We start from the raw sequence: 26,941 nt of genomic DNA on the forward strand, positions 1-26,941 counted from the left end.
AATAGGATATCACCCAAAGCATCATCTATGCTGTCACTGTGTTATGAGCAGAGTGATTTCTCTTAACACTGGCATTGCCATCAGGTCATAAGCCCAAAGAGTTTCACACCAACAGGGCAGCCAGGGACCCTTTCACCTCAAACAGAAGAGCCACCAAATGACACCAAGATGTTCCATGTCTCCTTGTTCTGCCCTGCTCTTCTAATCAATTGGTGCTTAACCTTGAACAAATTTCTCTACCCATTGAGGTTCTGGCTTCATTGCAATAAACTTGACAATGACACAGAGGTTATCTGACAGAAGAACAGCTTCCTCACACGCTCTGGTGCTTTGGCTTTGAAAGAATTACAATGTGGTTGGACTCGAGTGTATTTTTAAATGGAAGGAATCAGCTCCTCCAGTAATCAGCAGCACCATCACACTCAGCCAGAGTCTGCCTGCAAATTAAGTGGCACTCACTTTTATGGGTGCTGCTTTCTGTACTGAAAGCTGTAAAGCAGTAGCAAGGCCAACCATCCTTATCACATGATGCTACAGAGCAGGCTGCCCCTTAGAGAGCTGAGCTCAGGCAGCCCCTGGGCTCAGGCAAACCCCCTGCTGGAAACCAGCCAGCCTCCCTGTCTGATGCTAAGTATACACTTGCTGCATCTTATGACCTCAGACCCAAAATTCTTATGTTAGTCTGTAACACAGACTGGCAGGATCTCTCAAGGTAGACACTTGGTTATCAAGAGTTAACCAGCACAGAAGCAGAGCCTTTGATTAACTTCAAGGTTGCCCCATGCCTTATCATGTGTGGAGGCATTGTCCTCAGCTTATTTTAAGACGGAGCAAGAAAGAACATCCAGGTATTATGCCAAAAGCCTCTTTCTCAATTATTCCTCTTATATTACTAACCCATTGTGGCTGACTAAAGGCTAAAGCTACAAAAGCTGCATCCTGAAGCTGTAAATTTAAGTCGGTTTTTCAGTATATGCTGACCTGACTTACTCCGGTAACTGCAGGCTCCCTGTTATCTTTAACTTCAAGGTAATTGTTTGGCAACTCTTTGTTTCACTATTTCAGGAAAACAATTCAAATATATGATACCTAAGAGAAAAAACTGATTAATTGCTCTGTCATCAGCTGGTTCCTGCTAGTATATAGAGTGTTTAAATAATAAAAATATAATACAAAGAACAAAGAGTAAAGTTCTCAAATGAACATGTTAAACACATTTTGAGCCAAGAACTGGGCGCTTTCAAAAGTCTAGGATATAAACCAGACTCTGTCATATTCCTGCAGTCAGGATAAGGACACCATTCTGAAAAAATGTCTTTGCATCTCTTGCCAGCACCTATTCACCTGAGAAAACCCACAACAATTTTCATGCAGAGATTTATAATAACTTGGAGAGGAAAACATCATTCTCAATGCCACAGTACCACAAGTCCTGAGCTTCTTATCTTATTGTTAGACACAACTGCCTTCTTTCCCCTCCTCCTCATTTTAACAGAACCAACAGTATGTAATTTAATCCACCCAGAAGCAATGACAGAGTCAGCAGCTGATATACAGCTAGTGCTGGTTAGAACTCTGAATTACTGTTTTGTGAAGAATGTCAACATTTTGACATTTGTTGCTATTCTCAGGGTAGAAAGGAACTGCATATTCGTCTGGAAATTTTGAAATGTCACACTGAACTCGCAGATTCAACTCTGAATTTCAGAATTTCACATTCTATTTCATTTTACATTAGCTTTCAGTCTTTTTTAATTCATTAAATGCCAAAGTAGAATATTTTAAATCACCCTTTTAAATTTTACTTTGGTTTGCTTTATTTGAGCATATTAAAACTATGGGAAGCCACTGTCCTGCACTGACAGAAAACAAACTTCAATCATCATTTTTCACTGTCTCCAAACTCCATCCATTGAAAACTTTTGATACATGACTTTTATGAAGACACTTAGGTGAAAGCATAAAATTTTGGGTGAGAAGACACTTTGGGGGAGGCAAGCAATGCAAAGCAAGCTGCCTGACTTTCTCCACAAGTCAAAAGCAACACTAGGAAGGAATATATCCCTGTGACAGCAGAAGGGAATCTGGCAGACTGCTTTAATTCATCTGCAGAGAAGGAAAAGTTTCTAGTCGCTAAATTAACAGCAAACAGCAAGAGAATTAGTCTCAGCTCAAACGCAAGTGCCTTTAAGTATCTCCTTTAAGTGAGAGATGGCAGACTGTAAAAATAATTAAACCAGTGCAAGAGAAGTGCATCAGTCATAGCAAAGGGCACTGGTGAGCAGCTGTTTCTGAGGCAAAGATGAAACTTCCAAGTGAATGTGTCCATCACAGGCATTAAATCAGTGGAAAAACTGACAAAAGTTGTATAAAACGAGAAAATAGCAAGCCATCACAGTCCCTTTTGGGCACTGCAAGCTGCAAAAGACCATGTCAGGGCTGGCTACAGCAGGCAGCAAAGAAATCACCTCCAGCAGTGCGGAAACCACGCGGTGGCTGAGGTCTGCTAGTCATGAGCAGCCACCACCACCTAAGCCACAAGCATGAGCTGCCTCATTAAATCCTCCTGGTTTACAGTTGTCTCCCCACCTTTCATGGTGCTCACCTGGAAAGGTGAGCAAAACTGAAGGGCTGTCTGAAGATGAGGCCATGCTCCATGTGCACTGATGCCTGTACAGGTGTGCATGGGGATACTGCAACCCGTGGCTGAGCAGGTTAAGGAACTTAGGCAATTGTGCCATGTCAGGGAGAACAGACACAGCTACCAAAGGGACACTGCTCCTTTTCTCCTCCCAGCAAATCTGCAGCAAAGAAACACGGATTTGCATGCTGTACTAAATCGGAGCTACAAGACACTTCTGTCCTCACCAAATTGTTAAATTGCTCTCAAGAGATATATGGTTTTGTTAATATTTCCACCATTTTGGACCAGAGCCACAAAGCTGTCTCAAATGGCTTCAGTGGTACCTAGTCTAGATGTTGAAAACATGAAAGGTCCCTTTAGGAAGGAATGTGCTTCCCAAAGCCTATTTAGGAGAATAGTTGGGATCTAGAAAGAACACATCTCCCAGAGCCACCCCTCAAATACACCAGGAGATACATGAGGACCCTAAAAGATCCACAGATCTAGTTGAGACATATGATAGTGTCTCAAAAATGCTCAAACATTACCAAAACCGGCGAAATGACCTAAAAATATTTGGAGATATGAGAACTAACAAGGGTTTTCAGTGTCTTAACCAGTCCAGCACGGAAACATTTGGTGATAGATGAGCTGGTCGGTGGTGGGAGTTTACCAGTCCTGCTTTGGCCACAGGGCAAAGTCCTGGGAATACTCCACATCAGAAACTGGTTTTGTCATATGTCTACTGTGGACATGTTGGTGCCAGAAATGAGTGTACCTAGTGAGCCACCCTGCCTTGTGCCCTCTGCCCTTTGGGAGAGGAGAAGTTAAGAGAGAGTTAAGACATTTTGGCTTGGTCTGAGCAGGCACAGCAAGAGCATGAGAGGAGCCAAATGGTCTCATGAGAACTCTGCTGCTGTTCCTACAGAAGTCTCCACCACCCACGATCCAGAAGAGAAAGCTCCTGAGGTTTTCTGGCTGTTGAAGCACATGAAGGTTTAAATGAGGACATGCACTCCACCAGATCATTTCCTAACTAGGACTTGGGCACTAATGCTGGACAGGGTGCTGCATTAAAGACTAAAATGCCCAGAGGCTTCACATGCATGGCTCTCACCCCATAAGCGGCCCAAGGACAGAATGCAATGCGGAATTGTGTGTGAGTAAAACTCATTGTTTTTAGCAGGCTTTAAGAACCAGTACAGATTACTTGCTGTTCCCATACCAATCCAGATTTATTTTGGATCAGCAGCGACTTCAACATGATTAGTACGCAGCAAAAAACACAGAGCCACAGTGTCATGAACCTCTTCCTAGCCAGAATGCCAAATATAAACCTTATTTTTTTACCCTTTAAAAACATGAAACAAATTTAATGAAAAATTTTGCCCTCACAGTGATGGATCATGGTATATGTTGGAATTAAGGACCATGAACTTTTAATCTGAGATGGATTTGCTACAACATCCTTAATAATTTGCACACAAACTATATTCAAGATTAGGCATGCAGTTTTCTGAATACATTTAGAAATTGTTTGATATTTTACAACCATTCCCTTGCAAGAAGAAAAATTCCTAAAGGTCATCTTACATTTTATGTGATATGTATTATTGCTTCTTACCCTTTCTTTAACAGTTTCTTTAACTGAAAGGTCTTAAATCAACCTTGAAAAGGCAAAACACAAACAAATGCAGAATCATGTGTGCGTGCTGGAAAAGATGTTAAAATTTACATGATAGCCAAATCCAATTACAGTGACAATTCTTCCTAACAGATACCTGACTCTAACACAGCCTTTTTTTTTCCCTTTTTAAATAAAATAATTCCCAAAGTCGATTTTATGAATGAGATATTCTGCAAAGGAAGAGAACAGCACGTGGTAAGGCTGGACAACAGTGTTTTAAAGGCAAACCTTGCCACCAATATGTTACAGAGAATTTGTAAGCTCAAAAGTGAAATAGGTAAGAAAACAGCTATTTAGCAGGCTGGAAGAGAAAGAAAGTTTCTGCAGGGGTTTATCATTGAGCAGATGATAGTCTGTTCTGCAGAAGAACTGAAATTATTTTTTATAGAGATACTTATGAGTATTTCTGCCTGTGTATTTGCAAATGCCACGTGCACACACACCAACATGTATATACAAATATATATAGGCATACATGAAACCCCCAACTTGAGCTAAATTAAATTGTCCCTCTAGCTTTGTAATGCAAATGAGACTAACAGGCTTGTGCTGTTTGTGGTTTGAGATGATTTGCGTTTCCATAGAGATGCTGACTGAACTACAGTTTTTAAATTTTTTATATATATAAGCCTACTTGTATCTATAAAAGTCTAAATATGGATCTGCAATACCTCAGCATTTCCTCAGTGACTCCACTGGAACCACAACCATTTACACCAGTTAAAGCTATGTGCAAATTTTGTGTCTTTCACTACTTTTCAATCGAAGCTCTATACCAAGTACCTGCAGAGCTGAGAGTTTATTGCTTCTCACCCTGCCTCAAAGGTTCTTGTCAAGGAAGGGGAAGAAAAGAGAAAAAGCAGTTTCTTAGCTGCTTGTAGATAATATTCCAAGGACATCTGTAATTTCTTGCCCTCTCTAAACTGCCTTGAGAAACATCTTTGCTTTTTAAAGTTCCCACTGTCAGGAAACTTGGAATTCAGGAACGACCATCTGCGTGCTGTTAGAGAAGAAAATGACAAAGGGACATGCTTTCTGTTATGTATAAGAAGCTTTTTCCCCTTTCTCTGTGAGCACTCCCAAACTCAAGAGCATGGATGTGCTCAGACGTGCCAAGGTGGGCCTGGGCAGCAACTGCATCGCTGCCTCCCTACCTCACCATTTGTGAAACCTCAGCTCATCATACACAATGAGGGCCCCACAAAGCTAAAACACCTCCTAGAGCCACATTACAGATGGCCACCAGCAGAAGGGACAAAAGCCAGGCAGGATCAGCCTGGGCAGAGAAACCAGGCAGACCCACTTTAAATTTTTATTTCAAACTGACTTCACTTTATGAGGTCCAGGCACTTGTCGAAGTGGATGGCGGCCACCCGGTGTACCAACATCGGAGAGGAAAACCAGAGCCGAGCTCTGTGGGGACTCATTTCCATGTGGTTTCAGTGATAAGTGATCTTTGAACAGCGACACACCAGAGGACAACCTCCGCAATCACTGTGAACCACAATCAAAACCAGCCTCTCGTGTACCTCCCATCTGCCTGAGGACAGGGAGGATTAATTGCTGAACCAGGGATGTCCACAAGTACATGAAACAGCTCACACCCATCCTCTCACTTCGTCTTGGGAGTGCCCAGAAGAAAAGCTTCCAGCTGAGTGATGCCTTACAGAGGCATGGCCAGAGAGCTCCTTGGGCAACAGCGTGTCACAGGGCCAAAGCCTCCCTCCCTCCTGTGGGTTGGCACACATGTGACACCATCTCACTACTTGAGGCTGACAGTTTTTCTAAGCCCCTGCAGAGGCTCTTTTCAAAACAGATGAGAGCTCCATATTTCCAGCTTTAAAGAAGCCATATGTAGGGAGACCACCCTCACACCTCTGATAGCACCACCTTAACCCCCACCACCTTTCAGGGAGTGTCCCAGACCACGTTCAGCCATGGGGCTCTCCCAAGAATGTCAGTGACCACTGGCATCTCTCACCTTCTGCTGCAGGGCGGGCGGCTGCGGGGCCAGCACTGGGTCAGTGATGTAGGTCTTCTTCGTGCCCGGTGGCTGGTAGAGCGCAGGGGGAGCCTGGCCCATGGCATTACTCGCAGGATACGCCGGCTCGGCCTTCCAGGAGCTCTGCGGCACGTAGGGCGCCTCGGAGCCGTTCCTGCCGCCGTAGCCCCCGTAGTAGGGCTCCTGGTAGCGGCCCTGCGGGGGCGCATACCCGTAGGCGGGCTCGGCGGGCCGGCCGGGCGGAGGGCCGTAGCCGTAGCCAGGCCCCTGGGGCTGCGGCGCTCTGTACTGAGGGGCAGCGGGCTGGCGGGAGGGCGCGGCGGCGTAGGCCTGGCCGGGCCCCAGGCTGCCGTAGTGGCCGGGCTGCGGGCAGGGCGGCTGGTAGTGCGGGCTGGGCTGCGCCGTCCTCACCTGCACGTTGAAGGCCGGGCGGCTCGGCGTGGAGGCCGTGGCGTAGGAGGCCGGCACCGGCTGCGGCTTCAGGGTGCCAACGGGAGTGACCGGGATGGCCGCTGGCTGCCCCGGGCCCTTGGCAGTGGACTTCTTGGTGGCGGTGAGGGGAGGCTGGTTGGGGATGATCATCCGCTTGTGGCCAGTGACAGGAGTGGACACGGACGGGGTGGTGGCAGCGGAGCTGCTTGAGGTCCCAGAGCCCTGGAGAGCAAGGAAAGAGACAGAGGGTCAGTAGGAGAGGCCACTTGGACACTGGGTTGAGCAACGAGGGTGGAAATGGGGGTTTACAGAAACATCTCAACTCAAACTACTTAGGAAAGCAAGAATAACCTAGGGCCACACGTTTTGGAATGGTTATATCAACCTTCCCCTGCTTGACAGAACAGGGACGGCACCGCAGCAGCAGAGCAGAAGTGCTGTGCATGGCATTTCATCTCTCCTTGGAGGCTTCTCCTCCACCTCCAAGCAAACAAACAAATTAAAAAATGATACACGCAGAAAAAAAAAGGGAGACTCGCCAGAGGATAATTAGGGAAAACCCCATGCATTCCTGTGAAAATGAGTCTGTTTTGAAAAAGAGAGAAAATGAGATTATACTCTCTATGGAGACATGAAATTCCTTGGGTCCCTAGAGCACTTGTAGGGTTCTGCCCCAATACAGGAGCTCCTTGTGCAGGAGGCAGCAGATTGGGATAGCCTGCAAGCAGGTCCCAGGCTGTAAGAATGAACTCCGATCAAAGCAAGTCACTACCCTACCCTGGCTGTACTGGTTGAACACCTGGAGTGACCCCAGAAAAGTTAAATGCTTCATTAAAGGGCAGAAAGTGGGTCAGGATTTCCAAGAGCTTCAGAAGTCAGCTCCTACCATGGCAGCCATGTAACCCTGCACCAATGCCCCAGGCACAGCAGTGCTGGGGCAGTCAGGAAAGAGGATCACAGCAAATGCTGCTGCTTCCTGCAATTTGGCCACAGAATGAAGCTTTGTTGCAGTGACGCTGTCTAACAGGCATCATACATACTTCAGTCTAGTGTACTTGTTTGTCTGGCTTACCTCACATTTAAATGTTCACCAGTGTGAAAAAACATCTTGGTTAAAGAGCTAACACTGTGAAAACTTCTGAAGAATGCTGACCAACACTTTATGTCTTTTCACTATATCAGAGAAGAGTAAACTTCAATTTCTAGAGTTTAGGATTAGGTAAAATTTCTTGCTTCTCTATTTTCCTTTATTCTAAAAGAGTACCTGAATTTTATGCCTTCTACAGGGAAATGCATTAAAGTGAAGACATTCAGCTTGACAGCACTTAACACCATAGTTACATGAGGTTATATCTCATTCAAACTTTCTGTACCAGGCTTGATCTCATCCATGATGTGCTGGATAATCTACAAGTTCACAGAAGCCCAAAGACAAACCAGCTCAGCCTTTACCCATGCTTGTGGGCACTCTAAGGCATGTGACACCTTTAAATGACCAACCTTGTATTTGTCCCCAGGTGTTCCTGTTTAGGCAGGAACCCTGATCTCCACCTACTGCTCCACCACCCTCTTGCTGGGGAGGGCATGGTGAGGATTGTTCAGGACATGCACAAGCTGCACTGGGGCCAGAGAAATCCTGTGCCTGGTCAGCAGGTGGCGGCAATTAATTGCTGCCAAACCACCCGGGGGGGCTGGGGGAACTTCAGCCACTTTGAGCCTCCAAGGGTTCCAGACTCATCCTCTGAACAGGGTGGCTGTGTTCCCCAACATTTGGTAACCACCTCACACAAAGAAAATAAAAAGCTAAGTGCAAGCCACTCAGTTTCTAGTGCACAGCCAACAAGCAAGTCTACCCAAGGGATAAGGAAGTCCCACAACCCAACTGGCAGCTCTTCCCTGATGATGTGCAAACACTTTTTTGCTGATGCACTGGTAAAGACCTTACTCCTGCAATCACACCTTCAGGGCAAACCTCCCACAAGGAAACACTATAAATCAGCAAAAAACCCCAGGCAAATAAGAGCATCAGTCTGTTCTGAGAGGTGTGAAAGGTGTGTATTCAGAAGTGAGGAATAATAAGGCAGCAAACTTCTGCTGGAGGAAAAACACCTCAATGTATTCACACCCTGACCTTGCTAACAGATCCATGACAAGGCAGCACATAGACAGACAGGAGATTTTCAAACTGAGAGCAAGGAAGAGCTGAAGCATGTCTCGGTTGTACTGCAAGGGCAGAGACAGGTTAAGGGTCTGTAGCCCTCCATTAATACTGCCTGATTCTTCTACTTCTGAAACACCTGAAGGGAAGCTGGCACTCCTCCATCCCTGCATGAGAAAACAACTGCACCAGCATTCATTGCTAGCAAGAAAACTTGCTTTCTGTCAGAATTGTTCTCCCATGTCAGGTTGGCATTTATGCCTAGGAGTGCCAGAAACTTTCCCATTTCCTCACCTATTTCATTCCTGTAAATTATAGTAGTTTGTCCACTTACTGTAATGGGATGAAAGGTCCACAATGCAGCACTGTGTAATTACCACCAGAAAAGCATTTTTCTTTTCCATGTGAAGAGGTAGAAAGTAGATAATGTTATAAAAGAAATGGCCTGTCTAGGGGAGGGGAAAATACCAACCCAAAACAGCATAAGTGAGCCCTGTTCATCACATTCTGTAATTCTGAATGGAGACTCTGGAAGCAGGTCATGACAGATGCTACTAAAGCTCTTCTGATCCTATCTCAAGAACTGGGTGACTTCAATCTTACATATAAACATCCACATAACACATATAAACATCCACATAACCACTGATGCCAGTCTCCTGCCTGGACTGGAATACACTTCAAGAATAAATGACAAACCCTTCTTCCAAACAACCCCCAGACCCTCACAATCTGTGGATCGGTACTGAGCAGCTCCTGTGTTTGACACTACAAAGAGGATGAGCTGCAAGTATCCCTCCTGCACCAGAATCCAGTGAAGGAAGGTGGCAATTTGGGGGAGCAGAGCCCAAAGTTTGCTATCAACTCCACAGCAAAGGCCCGAGCTAACAAGTACCGGCTGCATTGTGGCATCAAACCACAGGCTGCCTTGAGGAGGAGGAAGTTTGCATCAGTAGGAGTCCCCAGAGGCGCCCTGCGTGACTCATTCTGAATTCCTCTGAGGGCACTGGGCAAGTGTGTGATGAAAGCTGGAGTTTATGGGGGGAGGTGTAAGCCTAGCTGATGCGGTGTAGTAGAGAAATGGGACAGGCTGCAGGGAATTTAACACTACTGGAGCATTGATGATTTATGAGGACGCAAGTTGGTTGTAGCCCTTGTGCAAGGGCACAGGTGAGGTATCACCATAAATCCTCTGCCCTTTTGCCTGAGAGAGAGAAGGGTGGCCACAGTCCAGCCATGCACTCAGATATCACCCCAGGCTTAAACCCTAAGATTACTAATGGATGAAGAAAAAACTTTATAAATGAACAGTAACTAAGGACAAGATTCCTGCTCTGAGGACAGGAATGTGTGGAAGGACAAGAAAAGGTTACTGAGATACCACTAGAAGAGAGATTTCAACAGCTGTCTGGAAGGCGCTAGGAGGATAGGAAGGATGGATGAGGCTGTAAAGATGCCAGGTAGATGTAGTATTAAACAGAAGGCTGGAAGAGGGTATCTATATCACTGGGTACAGCCTAACAAAACAGATGACTGTCACAGATGTTTCACCCAAGTGAATCCATAGAACTTCCACCAACACAACCAGGTAGATTCATCCAAAAGCACATCAAAGTGACTGCTCAGAAACATGAAAACAAGTAGAAACAGGAGAAAAAAAAAGAGAAAGACAAAGAGTGAATTCATAGGAGCACAGGCATCCCTTTCTCCAGCAGCCCCTGGACAGCTCATTTCAAAACCATACTGCATTTGCAAGTGATTATCGCAGCCAAACACACTCTCTGACATCCTCTGAGGGCTGTTTTCAGAGGAAGACAGGCTTTCCTCTGCTCGCCATGCCCTGATGAAACTGTCTGACACACTTCGCAAGTGCAAATTAAAACCACGCTACTTACCATCAACCCCTTCTTGCAAATTCATATTTGCAAAGAGAGTAAACTAGAAACCCCAGGTGTTCATAACAGAGCCGTTGAGAGAAATTAGAGTAGGAAGGAGTTAAATTCAGAACCTCATCTACCACAAGCATTATAATACAAAATCTTTTTTTTTTAATGGGAAAGCACAAGAGCCTTGTTTAAACACAGATGGAAGTACCTAAATGTACTGCCTCTTCTACAAATGAATTATCCAGCAGTTCAAGTAAAGGTGAACCAACACTGACAAAATCAAGTAAAACTCAACCAAATGTGGGAGGAAAAAAGCCCCAAAAAACTTCTAAAAAAGTTTACCATGTATAACCATGAAGGGAATAGTTTTGCTTGGCAAATCCTGCCTTGTCTTTTTAAATGCAGAGGAGGTTTATAAATGTTTTTAGGAGTTTCTTGTACCAACCATCATAGGGAAAGTCTATGGCAATGTGATAAAGCCACGCTGTTCAAGGGAACTGACTGTAAGAGCTGGGTGTCTGGAATCAAAGCTACCCTGGTGGGGAAACCCAAAATCCTGAGTAGCTTTGATTCTTCATCCTGTAGAAATTATTGACATAGATCTTAAATTAAATTCAATGTACATCTACAACTAAAAAGTCATTGCATAGGTACTAGGGATGAAAACTGTTGCTCTGCAGAAATGAACTACAATTCTTTACCATCTGTCAGGGTTAAATCTTAAAAAGAACACAGAATAATCACAGTCTACAGCATGAGCATGATTCTCTATGATCAGCCGGAATCCATTTGAAAAGGACTTCATTCTCTTACTTTGCACATTTGTAGAATTATTTTTATAGAACCCCTTCAGTTACTCAAGTTTCAGAGACTGGATCAAAAATGCCAATACAAAGTTTATCACATTCTATTCAATTCTCCAGACATTTTTTCATAAAGGTGTAGTTGAATAGCTTTAGCCCTTCAGCTGTCAAATTATTACATACAAAGATACATTACTCCAGCTCAGTGGTTTTCAACCTTTATGCTCGGCAGCCCCCAAATGTTTTTCAGAAGAGACAAGCTCCTTTATGGAGAAAGTTAATCTATTGACAATAAACATGGCTTTTTCAGTTACCTGTCATTGAATTCTTCTTAGTTACCTTAGGAGTGATCCATGGACCCCCAGGGTTTGCAGAGCAGAGGTTGAGAACCATGGCTCTAGCTGGGGCTGCCTTTTTTGGGCATTTCAGTCAAAAATTACTCCAGGATCGGAATGAAACAATTCTTCTTCCTCGAAAGGCAGAAACCTGGCAGCTACCAGTGGGCTGAACCCAAGATGCAGCGTTCTCAGGGGGCTGCCAGTTCAACGGGCCACTGCAGCATCTCTCCTCCTAACTCAGCCCCTCTTCCTGCATGGTCCACTGACACAAGCTGGGCTGAAACACAGGGCCAGCTCAGGCCACCTGAAATCCTTTAAGTAGCACTCAGAAGTGGTGGAAGTTGGAGGCCTTGGTGGGAAGGGCAGCAAACGGTAAAAAAATCAACTTGGCTTTTCCTATCAGCAACGATGGGCATTCACCTTGGCTAGCTGGAGGTGCTTAAAGCTCTCTCTCTCTGAAATGTACCTCCACAGGGTCATTTATTCCATTCTAATACTGAAGCCTAAAACAGGGGAGATGAATCAGCCACTGGGGGAATCTACTTCTCTCCGCTGACTGTACAAGAAGCGTAAAAACAGGCAAGACAAGTCACTGAATATTTAGACAGCACAAGTTAGTGGAGACAAATTCCACAATAAGCAGGTAATTTTGATGTGACTGTAAGAAGCAGAGATCCCTTTTCCCTGCATTAAGTGCCCTGCCACTCAAGCTCAGCTACAGCAGCACACCAAAGGGATTTCTGAGTGCCAGCAGCTCAGACAATCTGCCAGGATCCTGCTGCACTCTGTAGCCAAAGCATGACCAAGAGATTGTGTTGCAAGTTTATTTCTAGTGTAGGAAGGGGGCTGACATGAATGGGACACCCTTCCCCACCTCCTCTTCCACATCTGTGCTGAACAGTGGCTCCTGCTGGAACTGGAGCTGCTGCTTTTCCAGGAGTAGCATCTGGGCTGTGCCTCCCTTCTGCCTGAGGTAGCAAACCTCAGCTCCCCTTCAGTATGGGAAAGATAACCCCAGAGAAAAATAAAATACTCTGCTTTGAAACCTTGGTCTTTAGATACCTGAAAATGTGAACAGGGATTTTAGGGGGTTTCCTGATGTGCAGACACCTCTACCTCCTGCTGACTTCAAATTCTGTATTTGAACAAGCTGCTTAACCAGTGATAATGTATGGCCAAGTTCCCCTGAACCTGTCTGAACCTTTTTCTGTCTGAAATAACATCTGGGTGAAAATGAGAAATCTGGCCTCCCATTTGGGACTTGCAGATGCCTGGAGTCCTGGTAGAACTCCAGCTGGGTTGCTTCATGTCCGAGATCCTGAGTGGATGAACTGCTCCCATTTAGCATACCTGATGCATTTTCAATATATAGCATTCCCTGGCCTTCTTTATAAGGTCCAGACAGTCCAAGCACACTGAGGACACATCTTTACAACTCTGCACTGCTGCTATGCCGTGCACACAGCTCAGTTGCTAGCACAGATTTCTTTTAAGTGTCAAAATGTCCTTAGAACCCAATCCAAAGTTTTGAAGTCTGGTCCAAACCTTAAACCCCCCAGCCAAAACACGTTTATAATCAGATGAAGTTTTTCTTTACACTTTCATCATTCTCTCATTTCTAGTTTACAGCTGACAAGCGAGTGTCACGGATGTATGGACTGTGCATGGATCAGCAGCTACACTCAGACTTAGCAGATGTGAGATTCAATTTGCTGGCTTGATCACCAGAAGCTATCAAGGTATTCAGACTGCTCCCAGGCATTACAGCAAAGGAAGAAGAGGAGAAATCTAATAAAGTGTTCATCTCTGGTTCTCAAATGAAGAGAATACCTTGTGAATGCCATAAATTGTTACAAGAACACAACTGCTGCTGATCTGTTTTTCAGCTGCTACCACAGGTGGAAAAGGAGTCAACGTACTTGTTAATGTTTCTGTCCATAACCTCTTTTGTACTCCTTGTGATGGCCCAGCCTGAAACCATGGGAGATGGTGCACAGAAGAAAAGGTGCTAAGAGCTGACCTCCGATATTTTATCATGGAAAACAGCCTTCCTAACTGACACGTGCAGTTACAGACACACACCTTGGTTCAGCTTCCAGTGCGGGTGTCAAGTGTTTTAGGCAATCTGGGTTTCCACTTTGCAACACTCCATTAATTCCAAAGAGCCTGAACACATCTGAAAAATTTGGTCTCCAAAACACAACAGTGTTATGCCAGGGAAGAATTTCCTTCTCAGTTTCATATTTACTTTTTTGTTTACCTAATACTATCGCTACGATGACTACTCTGAGCTTTTTATTTGCTTTTCCTTTTCTGATGACTGATCATCTGGTATTTATGAGAAGGACTCTCTGAGACACTAGTTTTAAAAGATGTGCAAACAATTGACCTAAATACTTTTAATGCTGGTTGACAGTCAAGGTCCATAATTCTAGCTTAATTCATTGAAAGGGTTAGTTATTATTTAAACTCTTCTACTTAAGCAACTCAACTTGACCATTTCAAATGCAATAGTAACTTTATCTATAAGAATATCAGATATCAGCATGAGACATAACTGTCAAAAAGTTACAGAAGATGCCAGTCAAGAGAAGTTAAACATTTTCTGAATTCATCTTGGGATATTTCTGTAATTTCCCACTCTTATCACTAAAATGACATTGTTTGCACCCATCTGGACCTGAGGACCATGCAATGGCAGTCCCCTGCACAGATTTAATCAGTGGCGCATGGACTCAGCAGTAAATTACATAAAGAGCTGTAAAAAGGCACCACATCTCTGGTCACACTAAAAGGCAGAACTACTGAGGACAATCCCAGAAGCAAAGACCACAAAAAAAACAGGACTGCACCATGTGAAGATAAGTCACCACATGCATCAAGCGTTGAAACAGCTCCTCGAGGAACACCTCCTCTAAGTCTTAGCAATGCAGGAATGTCCAAAACATTTCCATTCACCAAACTGGGCCCTTCTAATGGGCTGAACAAATTCCCTTGCTTAATTCAGGCAAATATTGCTAAGCCTGACAATGGGGAAGCCCCCACCCTCCTATAAATAAGAACTTTGGGTAAGTAAAGTATTTTTATGACTTTTGCTATTACTAAGCTAGTAAAACCTAAAGTATCATAATTACAGCACCCACAGACTTTTTTTCCTTCCTTTTATAACTTGCTATTCGTAATGGAAAAGAAGTTCCTGTGCATGACAAATATGGCCAAGTTTGAGGGTTATACCACTATCCATGGATGTGCATCATGATTTCAAACAGTGGATTAAGAATGTATAATGGAAGATGCATGAGTGAGGGAAGACGTGTCCACCTGTGAGTGACAGGACAAAATTCCACATACATGAAGTCTTCTGGAGAAGTCTTCTAAAATTTATATGGAAAAGTTATAATTTTCTATTGTATGTTGAATAACAGACACAAAGAAGAGTGCAAAACCGCTATAAAAACTTCTAATTTCCTACTAAATTGCAAAGGAGTTTTAGAGTGTTTATAGAGTGTACAAGCTTTCTTCCTTTATTAATTGTAGAGAACACTAAAAAAGTGTGCATATGCGCACATAAAATAATAGGAAATACATATGCACCCAGATACTACTTGGTTTACTTTGTGTTACTTATTTGTTTACAATTCCGTTTATTTGGTGCATTGCATTTATAGCTCATTTATATTTTCAAATTCCAAAACTCTATTAAACCAGATTTAAAACATTTTCCTACCAGAGGGCATAAACATTTTCGAATGTTAGTATTGTCTCTATTTCCTGTGAAAACCATGTGTTTTCATTCTTCTTTTCCCCACATTTTAAAGCCTGTGCAAATAGCAGTGCAGAAGAGCAGAAGCATAAGTGAACAATTCTGTGTTCATACAACATCTGCTTTCTTATGGTTCACTTGAGGTCCAGAACCCACTGTCATCTGCCAGTATTTTTAGTGAGCTACAAAATGGTTCAAGTTAATAAGTTGAGAGGTTATAGCATGAGGAAAAAAAACTGTATAGCCACACCAAAAAAGTAAGCCTAACAAAAAAAACCCCACAAAAAAACAAACCAAAAAAACAAAACCAAAAAAAAAACCATAAAAGACAGTCATATGTGACAGAGAGGTTATTTTCCTATTAGACTCAGTGTACACCTTTCCAAAAGGCTGATGAGCTCCAACAACAGGTCAAATTTAACAGTTTTCCCAGATGGCTCCTTCTGGGAAGTGGAGTGGAACATTCCCTCATTTATCCGTCTGTCTGGGTTATCACCACTGCCCGAAATACCTTAATCTTTCCACACTGTCACAGACTCCAAGCACGATGTTGATAAATCTGATTGGAAAGGTTTTCTTCCACCTGCTGTAGCTTTTAAAATTAGTCTCCGGGTATATAAATACATACACCAAGATACACAGAAACCCCCTGCAGCACTTCTAGTCAAAACACCAGGGCAGTACTATAACCAGTCAGAAAGAGTGAAAGAGAGAGCATTAATTTATAGCACAAGCAAAAAAGCCATCTGTACCACAGAAATACTTGGGTATGAAACAATACAGAAAGTTAAGATTATTTTTAAATTCAAGTGTTAACTCAGAGTAATCACTGTTTCTGCACTATTTTCCTCTTCTCATAGAACATATAATTACATTAAATGTATGGTAAATAAAATGTTTACTCAAATAACACACTGATAAAAATTTAGAATCAGAACAGTTTCACTGTAAAAAGCCTGTGTAAAGGAATGTCAAATCCATTGCCTCACCAGGCTTCGTTCTGTTGCAAATGGCATTATAAATTAATCCAGTTTTCCTAAATATGCCTTGAGGAAACAAAACCACAAATAGCCATTGTAAGCTTTAATATAAAAAACCCACAAAAAATATGAAAGAACAAACAAAACCCTTCTCTTCATTCTTAACCAGAATGCAAGAGCTGTGTTTTCAATGACTGATACTGCTGACTGGGTTATATAGAGCTAAGTACTATATTCTAGTTTAATACCAGGTTTTCTCCTTTGCCATGCTCCATTTTGCTCAGTGAGCTTTAGGAAGGAAAAAAAAAGTTCCTCAGCTTCATCACTAATGACTAATGAGCCCAATTAAGTTATGATTTGTAATTCTTCCCACTTACACTGCTCTTGGACCCAAACAGCATCCCAAAACATTTGCTCCATGGCTTGCTGACTAGGTTGTCACAGTCACAGCTTACAAGTAAAATACTCTTCCATACCCCTGAGCGCCTGAATTACATTTTTTAAAAGTGCTTTATATCAAGCCAGATTCTGATCCTGGGGACAGTGGTGCCAGCTCAAGTGCGTCTATTGATTCCACCAGATTTATTCCAAACATGCTGGCTGCTGCAGATCTGAATTTGGCCTTCCCACGGGTAACACAGTGGAGGTTTCTATGCAAACAGTAATGAATCCTACCAATCTGACCTTCTCCAGGTACTAATGGCCAAGCTTTGCCAAGACTCAACATGCTGGAGATCTTGGCAATTCATCCTGCTGCAGTCTGAATGAAAGCAAATGAAACTGCTAACCAAGATTAAACACAACCTGCACTGACTCAGCCTCAGCACCTCCAAGGACTCAGCTCAGCCTGTCCCAGCAGCAGCAGCACTTCCAGCTGTGCACCCTGACCTGTGCACCCAGCCATGAACCCTTCTGCATGAGGAACTGAACCCAAGCGTGCTAATTCCAAACAAACAGACATATCCTCCCTCTCTCCTCACTGCTTTCCTTGTGGTGGATGTATAAATGCATGCTGATGGCTACTGTGACTTGCAGTCTAACTGATTTTGACATTTTTAACTCCAGAATTTGAAACAGTGACTTTCTAGCTCTGGGGCAGGAGTACTAAATGCTAAAAACCTTTGGGACTGGGAAGTATTAGTTTTAAATCTGAGATCTTGGCTTCAACAATGTTTTTAACAACGGCTCAAAGCTCTCCAAAAGTCAGCAGTGGATGCCCAAAAATTGCAACAAATTTTGGATCCAAAATGGAGTTTTGTGGTTTTAATTCTCTTTTGTCACAGGTCAAATTAGGTTTCAGACTTGAACTTGAGGGGAGCGAGGAGAATTCAGGTCTAGATCTGAATTTACCATGTGATTAAATCATATTTAATTTCTAGTTTGTAATGAAACCCTTTTCTCTTTTTTTCTCTCTTTTGCGGTTTATGATGTATTTGTATTTTAAGAAAAAAATTATGCACAGAAAAACATCCTGGCATCACAAGTCATCAATAAATCTTTTTTCCATAACAACCCACAAAAATTCACTGCAGGACCCAATTGTTGAAACACAAAGCAGTGACATTCTATAAGCTTTCAGAAGTATCATTCTAACCCTTGTGGACTCGATGAATTCTCTAAATGAGTCACTGGCCTCTCAATGGAATTGTCAAAACTTAGGTTAAGCCAGGTTAATTCCCTTCCCCCTTTAATTTAGAAGTCCAGCTGCAGCGCGTGGCTTTCCAGTGAAAAGGTCTAAATGCAGAACCCATTCACCCTGAACAGGAAATCTCACAAGGCCCAAAGCTAATTTTTTTCCTAAAAGCTAGAGATAAGCCACACTTACGGGAAAAAAATGTAATTTCTGATGCCTCATGGGCCATGTGATGTAAAAATCAATATTCCTCTTACATGGCACAAATAATTTTCTGCTGAAGGTTAAAGGATCATGGTTGAAGCTACTATGGTTGGGGAGGGAGGGAGGGCAGCTGTGAGGAATGGGGGATGAGGAGAGCAGGGACTTTAACTGGAGCAGGGATAAGGGAGATGCTGAAAACAACACTTCTAACCAAGGCAAGTGAGCAGATGTGGCATTGATCATAAGGTCATAGAAGTGGGCTGGACAGGACCTGAGCATCCACCCAGTTCCAAACTCCTGCCATGGGCAGGGTACTTTCTACTATACCAGGTTGCTCAAACCCCATTCAGCCTGGGCCTGTACATTTGAGGGAGGAGGCAGCCACAGCTTCTCTGGGCAACCAGTGCCTCACCACACTCGGGGAAGAATTTCTTCCTTATATTTCATCTAAACCTGCTCTCTTTTGGTTTAAAGCCATTTCCCCTTGTCCTGTCCCTACACGCCCTTGTCAAAAGTCCATTTGGGGTTGGGCTGAGGGTTTCAGCTAGGTGGGACAAGAAGGGACATCCTTCTGCCCCACAGGCTGTCCTTGGGCACGACGACGAGCGCTCCTCCCTCTGCCCAAGGCTACTTGTGACAGCTCCAGCTTCCAGCACAGCACCCTGCTTTACTGCCTTGCTTCCACCACAGCATCAGTTCCTCTGGAACCCCCAAAAGAGAGACTTTGCTGGGGATATCATAGTCTTCATAATGGGATAAACTATACTCAAAGTAGAGCAAGTTTTTATACTCCCACCCCTACTGCGCCAGAAGATCACTTGAAAACATCATTGCCTACTTTGTTAGGGACAAACCACTCAACTTCCAGGCTAAAACAGTTCATGACCAGTGTGTCTTAAAGAATGGGTACAAAAAACAGGAATTACACCTACTCATGCCATCATGATGTTGATGGTCTACACAAATTTGGTTGCAACTGGCGAACTCTCTTTAGTCTTCCAACAGCACTACAGATCTCACCACTGAGAACATGTCCTAAGGAGGAAAGGATTTGTCTCAGCAGTAATAAATTCATTTTTTACATAATAATAGAGAAACCAAATAGAAATTAGAAAAAAAAATATGGCAAAAGAAAATCTAAAAAAGTGGATAGAGGAAAAGAAAATAGTTTATCCTACTACTACTACTGCAGAGAAATATTTAACTGAGGGCACTGGACTTCATTTTAAAAAAATGCAGTTTTCAAGAGTGCAGAAAAAGCTTTAAACATAAAAACTAAAGAGCCTGATGGAAAACTAAAAAGAAACTGAAATAGGTTTTCTTTAAAGAGAAAACAAAAACTATTTTAGACCGATCCTATAATATTTTTAACAGCTGGAATTGATAATACTGAACTTGGCCATAATTCTACTATATTTAGCTTTGTATCAAAGTCCACATGACTTTTCCATGAAACAGAAGAATAGATATATAGGCTGATAGACAGATGGATAGATACATAAAAAGAAAAGGGAAAAATATTATTAGGAAAGGGAACATTTTCTTTTCTGTTCTTTCAGTATGTTTTTTTTTACTTCAATTTCTACCTTATTATTTCCTATAAGTAGAAACAGATTTTTCTCTCTTTCAAAAATTCTTAAACAGAAAACCTCCTTTGACAGCTTCAACAGCAGATTAATCACTTTTGTAACCCACAAAAAAAAAGTTTTCTGGAAAGCATAACTGTCTGTAAATGTAAATGACAGTATTACTCTCTCTTATGCTAAGACGCCTACACGTTCTCTCACTTCCATGACTCAGCACCAGATAAAAGCTTGTAAGATAATAAGCAGCAAACCTTCTTTTGGAAAAATAAAAATAGTTAAAAAAACTTCAAATTCTTGCTACCTCCCTTAAAAAAATAAATCCTTATGGTGTTAAAGCAAATTCTGCCAACAGATTCCTCTCCCACTGGAATAAGATACAAATATCCCAAGGACTTCAGAAAATAGAGGGACCAAGCTCAAGCTACATCATAATCCAAACACATGCAAACATGAGAGGCTTTTCTTTTTCTCCAAATGAGCAAGAATGGGTTTGTTTCAACAAACAGGAATTTTATTACTGTTCATCTCCTGCTTTGCTCTAATTTGGTAGACAAATGAGTTGAAATTTTGCTCACTTATAATGAAAATTTCCAGGCACTCTTAAGGCAATGCACTCATGCCAAAAATCACAGAAACCCGTGGGGAAGGGAGGGGAATTTCAGTGGGACTTCCCCTCCTGCCCTGCAGTCCTTGTCTGACTTGAGCTTGTTAGAGCCCAAGTAACTTCTCCTTCAGCCAACCAAATCAGGGGCAGACCCTTCAGCCTAAAATATTCTTATTTTGGATAAATCTTTGGGAAAAGAAAAAGCTGAAAAAGAGCAGCTCAGCCCTCTAGAACTAGGTTCTTGTGATGTCCCTGAAATGAACAAGAATGGTTTTGATGCCAAAATATTGCCAGTGAGCTTGTGAATGCTGCTGGGACAGCCATCTCCTCTCCATGCACTCTTGTCAGCCCCAGCACACAGGTTAATTAACCAAAGGGTGGCAATCAAAAGAGGGCTGATTATTTACTTATTGAGCAGAGATGCCGCTGGGTGACTTCACAAGCCTCAGTACAGTTTGGAGTTCCTCTTACTGAGTGCTGGACATTTCCTCTGAGAGCTTCCACCACCTCATGTGCTGGGTGGGTGTCCATTAGTCTGTATCCCTCAGAGCTGCTCATTCTACCAGGAGTGGAGGTTATCCAGGAAATAAATCAGGAAAATGCTGTCCATTCCTGTAACTTCTGGAGGAAGCAGAGTCCAGCTAAGGAGCACCCACAGCCCCTCCTGAACATGCTGCTACTGCTGACTTTCACATCTTTTACACTGAAAATAGTAAGCTAATGGAATTAACCACAGAAGTTTAAATGTAAAGGGAAGCCCCAGGGTAAGGCATCCCAGGCCATGGGTGCAGGACTTTTGGACAGCAGGATGCTTTGAACTGAGCCAGAGGTAGAATCAAACTCTTTGAAATACCTTCATTAATAGAGTGCACCTGCTCTGGCAGGAGGCTGGGGAGCAGAGCCGAGCTCTCAGCGTGGTGCTGGCAGAGCACACGTCCCACAGAGTCCAAGGAATGAGCAGGAGCATCCCCAGCTCAGCTGCTACCTATCACTGCATGGCAGCACGGAGCAAATGCAGCAGTGTCAGGATGCTCCAGCTCAGCTGGCTGCCAGGAGGGTGAAGCACTGCCACTGACAAATTCAGTGCCCCTTATCTTTGTAGAGCTTCAGATTCTGGGCAAGGTCCTTCAAGCACCAAATACTTCTCAAAGGGAGCAAGCACAGCTGGGAAAGGCATGGCAGAGGGCTCCTATGTGCCCAACCACCTTTATCTCGATATTACCAAGGAAAAGCCCTGTGAGCGCTAGGTAGGAATTTGCAGGCCCAGAAAATGACAGCATGGGCATATTCACATTTGTGTCTCAAAACCATGCTTGTTATTTCACCAAAAACAGATTTCCATGTCCAAATCCCACTGAAAGCAGGTGTACTCCAGTGGTTTCTGTGCAACCACATCTGCTCATACTCCAGGGCAAATGCCAAACTATTTATTGCTACTTAAAATTTATTGCATTTTTAGTCCTCCATCCCAAAACTGCTTTTGTTCAAAAAATTCCTTTTAAATCCTTCTATGCCACTGGATAAATCAAATCTGACAATTAAAATGGCAAATTGTTCAGAACCTCAGAGTTTCCACCTGAGGATCTCCAAGTACTTTCAGAACTTAAATACATTTAATCATTCCCATGCTTCTTGCAGAAAAGAAAAAAAGAAAAACCATCCTTTTAAATTCTCTTTTTACAGATGAAAAACTCAAGTCCTGGGAGCCCCAAACAGCCTGCTAGGAAGCTGCTTGTCCAAAGACTCCTTATCCACTGAATCAGAGGCAGGGCTGGGAAGGGAAGCCAGGAGTTTCAGCAACTCTCAGTCCTCTTGTTCTCGCCACTTCATCAAACAACAGGGACAGCGATGTGATCATGCAGTTGTCAGTGTTTTCCCTCAAGGGGCTGGACAGAAGATGCTGAAAGCATTTGATCCACATGTGAGCACTGAACGGTATTGTTCGACACTGAGAATTCAGACATAAATACCTGGCTTGTTTGGAGTGAGTAAAAGGATGCCTGTGCTTGCAGGAATCTCACAAGAGGGAGTAAAGAACCAGGGTGCTGCTTTTCTTTTATTATTACCTTTTTTATTTCTTTTGTAGCAGTGTCTGGAAATAACCCATGAGCCAGAGGAGCTGCTCCCGCTGCTGCTGTGGCAGATGGCAAGCAGGGCTGGAGAGCAGGGCTCTGCCTCGGCAGGGCTGTGTGGGGAATTCTGCAGCGGGAAGAAACAAGGCGAAATGTGCAGGCTGCCGTCTGCATTCAGATCAAGCGCTGTCTGTTGCTAGCAGCACAAGTTGTTCTGAAAACAAGAGTCAATCATCTGTAGCCTTATTTCTGTACATTTCCTGCAGGGGTCTCATGAAATAAATGAGAATAAATGTAAGGGCGAGAGTTCCTATTAGGAGCAGCCTCATCAGCATCACCCAGCCAAGCATTTACGTCATCAGCATGCTAATTTAATCAGACCTGAGCAGTGATGCTATAAATGGATTACCATCCCAGCTAGTGTGGTTACCGAGGTAACTCAGCCCTTTGTGCCACAGATACAATCGGCTTAATGATAATAAAAACCTCAGCACAAATGAAACAGAAGGAAAAGCCTGACAGGGCTGACGCATACACGACCCCTTCTCTCCTCTCACCCCTCCCCTTCCCCAGCCTCAGCCGCTCACTGCAATAAAATTAAGTGCTGCTGTGATCTGTATGCACAACATTCCCATAGGGAACACGCAAGTAAATAGAACCCGCGGAAATAATTAATACAGGCCAACAACTGATGTCGTCAGCACTACTTAGTCATTCCTCCAGCCCTGAATGGCAGAGGGACACACAGACAGAAACAGCACATGGGCAAATTCCAAAGCTCCTGCAGAGGGCTTCAGAGAAGTGGCTGCTCCCCCCTATGCAGCATTAATTATATCAATGGAGTGCTTGGACCAAGAGCTGACTGCAATGGTGAATCCAGTCACTGCCTGTCCCTGCCAGGGGGGAGCGTTTCCACACCATCTCCTGCTCTGCCAAAACTGGAGGTGACCTGAGAGTGGGCATTCCAAAGGCCAGGGAGAAATTCAACTGCAATGCTGTCAGTCCAGAAGCAGAGGTGACCCGGTCCTTTGCAGGACGGTTAAAATGGGGCTCTGGGGCTTCCTGCATTCACCCAGCTCTCAAAACCAGCAGCCTGCTCACCTCCCAGCTTAGCCTGGGAAAGAACATTCCTTGGAAAATGCTAGCCTCAGTGGGCTAAAAGGCAGTGACCATGCCTTAAAATGGACAGAAGGTCATGTTCTTCAGCTCCTCTAGCTCTTTGCCCGATTGAGCACCAATTTCCCTGTGGATGCTGAATGCCAAACATTTTCCTACTTGGATGCCAAAGACCAAATTTCCCATAGCATTCAAGATATGATTTTCTTTTCCTCCTACCCAAAATCTCAGCAACTATGAGCAAAACCAGTATCTAAGTGCTCAGCTTCCACAGCAGCTCAGGCATTTCACCTGCCCTTACTGCAAGTCACCATGTCCTCAGCTAAAATGCTTCACCTGAAAGCACCAATTGCTCCAACTGGATCAGGAGTGCACACCATAACCTCAGGTCCATCAGGCTCCTGCTGATGTATTGCTTCAATCAAGGCAGCATCTTAAGGAATTAGCATGAAACCAACAACTTTTGTTGGATTTATCAGAAGCGTAATGAATTCCCATTGCCTATCACATGAACACATGCATCAGACTTGTTGCTTTGTAAATGCCAAAATGCAGTTCACACAATCTTTGGAAAAAATCCAGAGAGACTTCCCAATATATACTACTGGACATGTATAGAAATAGTTGCGCCCTTGCCTTCATTTCACAGATTAAAAGCATTCTGTGTGTGTTCATTCCTGAGGGCAGCTCTTTCCACCTATATGAGACCAGCTCAGCAGCCCAAGCACACACTTCTTCATTGAGTGGATGTACCCAAGTGTTTGGACTCAAGCATAAGTGAGATCAGCTTTTCAGAAAAGAAAGCCCTTTCTGAATTGGCAGAACCCCAGCAAAGTCAAAGCTGCTTCTGTAAACTGCAGCATGTCCCTTCAATGAGCAATAACAGCAGATATGTCTACAAAAAGACACATTCAGGCTCATCTCTTGGGAAATCTCACTAAATACTTTCTCACTCTTCCACTATGCAGAAGAACACCAGTCCTCCCGGGAAATTTATTACATACTTCCAGAGAAACAGCTAATAATTCCTTTAGGAGCCCTTTTAGATCAGATTACAGGAGTACACTTTTCCCTGGAAGAGAGAGAATCCTATGCAAATAGCACCAAATTACTATGGAAAGTTACATTCTTGGCTGGAAACACCCAGCTTACTGAAAGCATGGAGCTGGGTGTCCTGATCTAACTGTGCCCCTACTCACCAGGCAGGCAGGTGAGACACAAACAACCCCAGGAAAGAGGCTGGGGGGATAAAAACCCTCCAAGCAGAAGGCAGGCGGCGGAACGCCAGAACGCACAGCTCTGGAAATGGCGTGGCTGTTGATGTGAGAAGGAAGCCATCACCTTTGCTTCGATTTAAAAGTCATCATGACAGCTTGAGAGATTGTAACATTTAAGTGACACAGTGACAGCTTGATCCAGTCAACAACGGCAATTCACAGACGTGCTCTAAACACAAACCCCGCTTCCCCGGGCACAGAGCAGCCGCTCGCTTGGGAAAGGCGTGTATCCAAAAGGAGAGGTAACATTAAAAATGTTCCTCCAGGATCCTCCCTTGGCCAGTTTTTCTGCATACACTGTGCTGGTGAGACTTAGACTACGGCTTTCTCCACCCCTGTGGCACAGAAAGGATAAGAGCAGACTGCTGGATGGAAAGAAAAGGAGAAGAACTAGCACCAACGTCAAATATTCCATTAATTTCAATGGCAGCTGCAGGTGTGCAGAACTTCAGAGAAAGCCCTTCTAGCACAATCAAGTGAAAATTCAGCCATGCAATTTCCCTTTACCTATGATCCTCCTGACAGTCAGGTGGGGTCTGAGGTGGTTGCAGTGATGCAGGGCAATGCAGAACAGACCCAGCTCACTGCAGGTGTCCCAGCCACATTAAAACGAGAATCAGGCATTTCACTAAAATTTACAGTACACTTCTAACCTCTTTATGGTTAGGTGCTTGTTCTTTTGGCCAGCAACTTCCAGCTAATGGTATTTTGGGCCTAATAATGGCGTTTTTTTTTTGGCCTGCCCAATGATCTGCTTATACAATTTAGTGCTGTGGAACAATGCCAGAGCAACTCTCTTGGCACATGCAGAACAGCCAGTGCTGGCATTTCTTCCCCTGAGGTGTGGCCTTTTAAGTGCCCACAGCACATCTGGGAGGGATTGCTCCGAGCCACTCTGGACGTGATTTCTCAACACAGTAGGATTTCTGGGCATTTGCAAGTGGGTTCGAACCCATGGACTATTTATTTAAATAAATTATAAAAAAGGAAATACTGGAGAATATGTCCACAAAAAAATTAGTCACTAGGCCAAATACTTATTTCATCCCTTAAAATTGTAATAGTAATGCTCTACTGTACCCCTTCCTGCTGCCCAAAGATCTTGTCACCCACAGGCAACATCAAAAGAATGATTTTGTTACTGTCATTAAGAACATGACTTTTCAGTGACCCACAGCAGTACAGCACCATAACACATGCTTACCAGTGGTCAGCTCACCACACAGTCTAATGCATTTTGAAAACAAGTTTGCTCTCTGTAACCAATCTTTGGTTATCTTAAAACCAAATTAAATAAATTTTAAAAAAGCTGAAATACTTTCATAGCTCAAAAATATCCTACAAGAATATCTGATACTTAAGAAATATTAAGCCAGTGACCATCCTGAACAGAGAAACCAGTGGTTACAGAGATCACTGCCTTTGGAACATTTTCTCTGATTTGCAAGTTCCTCAGATAGCAAAGGAAGCCAGCAAACAAAACCTTCAGTAATGGCTCCGTTCCAAGCCTTTATGGCCATGGCTGGCACTGAATTTTCTTAGAGAGAAGCAGGGCATCCCTGGCTGTGGCTGTGCACAAAGGCAGGCAGCGCCTGCGAGGCAGCTCAGACCTGCTGGCCTCAGATGTCTGGGGCGGCTCTGCACTGCCCCTGCCTGAGCCCCCCAGCTTTCCTGGGAATGGGATCTGCTCAAGCAACCCCTGATGATCCAGAATGACCTCTCTTAAATAAATCTTACAGCTTGAATGGGGTCTCAGGAGTCTGTTCAACCCAGTCCT

At 43.7% G+C, this 26,941-nt stretch overlaps 1 protein-coding gene across 6 annotated transcripts in view; it reads right to left on the reverse strand.

Annotated features, from left to right (window-relative positions):
- The window catches only part of LPP (LIM domain containing preferred translocation partner in lipoma), a 331,785-nt gene that overhangs the window by 121,512 nt on the left and 183,332 nt on the right, over positions 1–26,941 (reverse strand). For all 6 annotated transcript variants that reach the window (XM_063167037.1, XM_063167041.1, XM_063167039.1 and 3 more), the window contains one exon: positions 6,292–6,966. In XM_063167037.1, the coding sequence (XP_063023107.1) occupies positions 6,292–6,966 (675 nt within the window). The remainder of the gene's footprint in view (positions 1–6,291; positions 6,967–26,941) is intronic.

The sequence above is a fragment of the Melospiza melodia genome, chromosome 12, assembly GCF_035770615.1.
Source record: "Melospiza melodia melodia isolate bMelMel2 chromosome 12, bMelMel2.pri, whole genome shotgun sequence".
NCBI classification, from domain to species: domain Eukaryota; kingdom Metazoa; phylum Chordata; class Aves; order Passeriformes; family Passerellidae; genus Melospiza; species Melospiza melodia.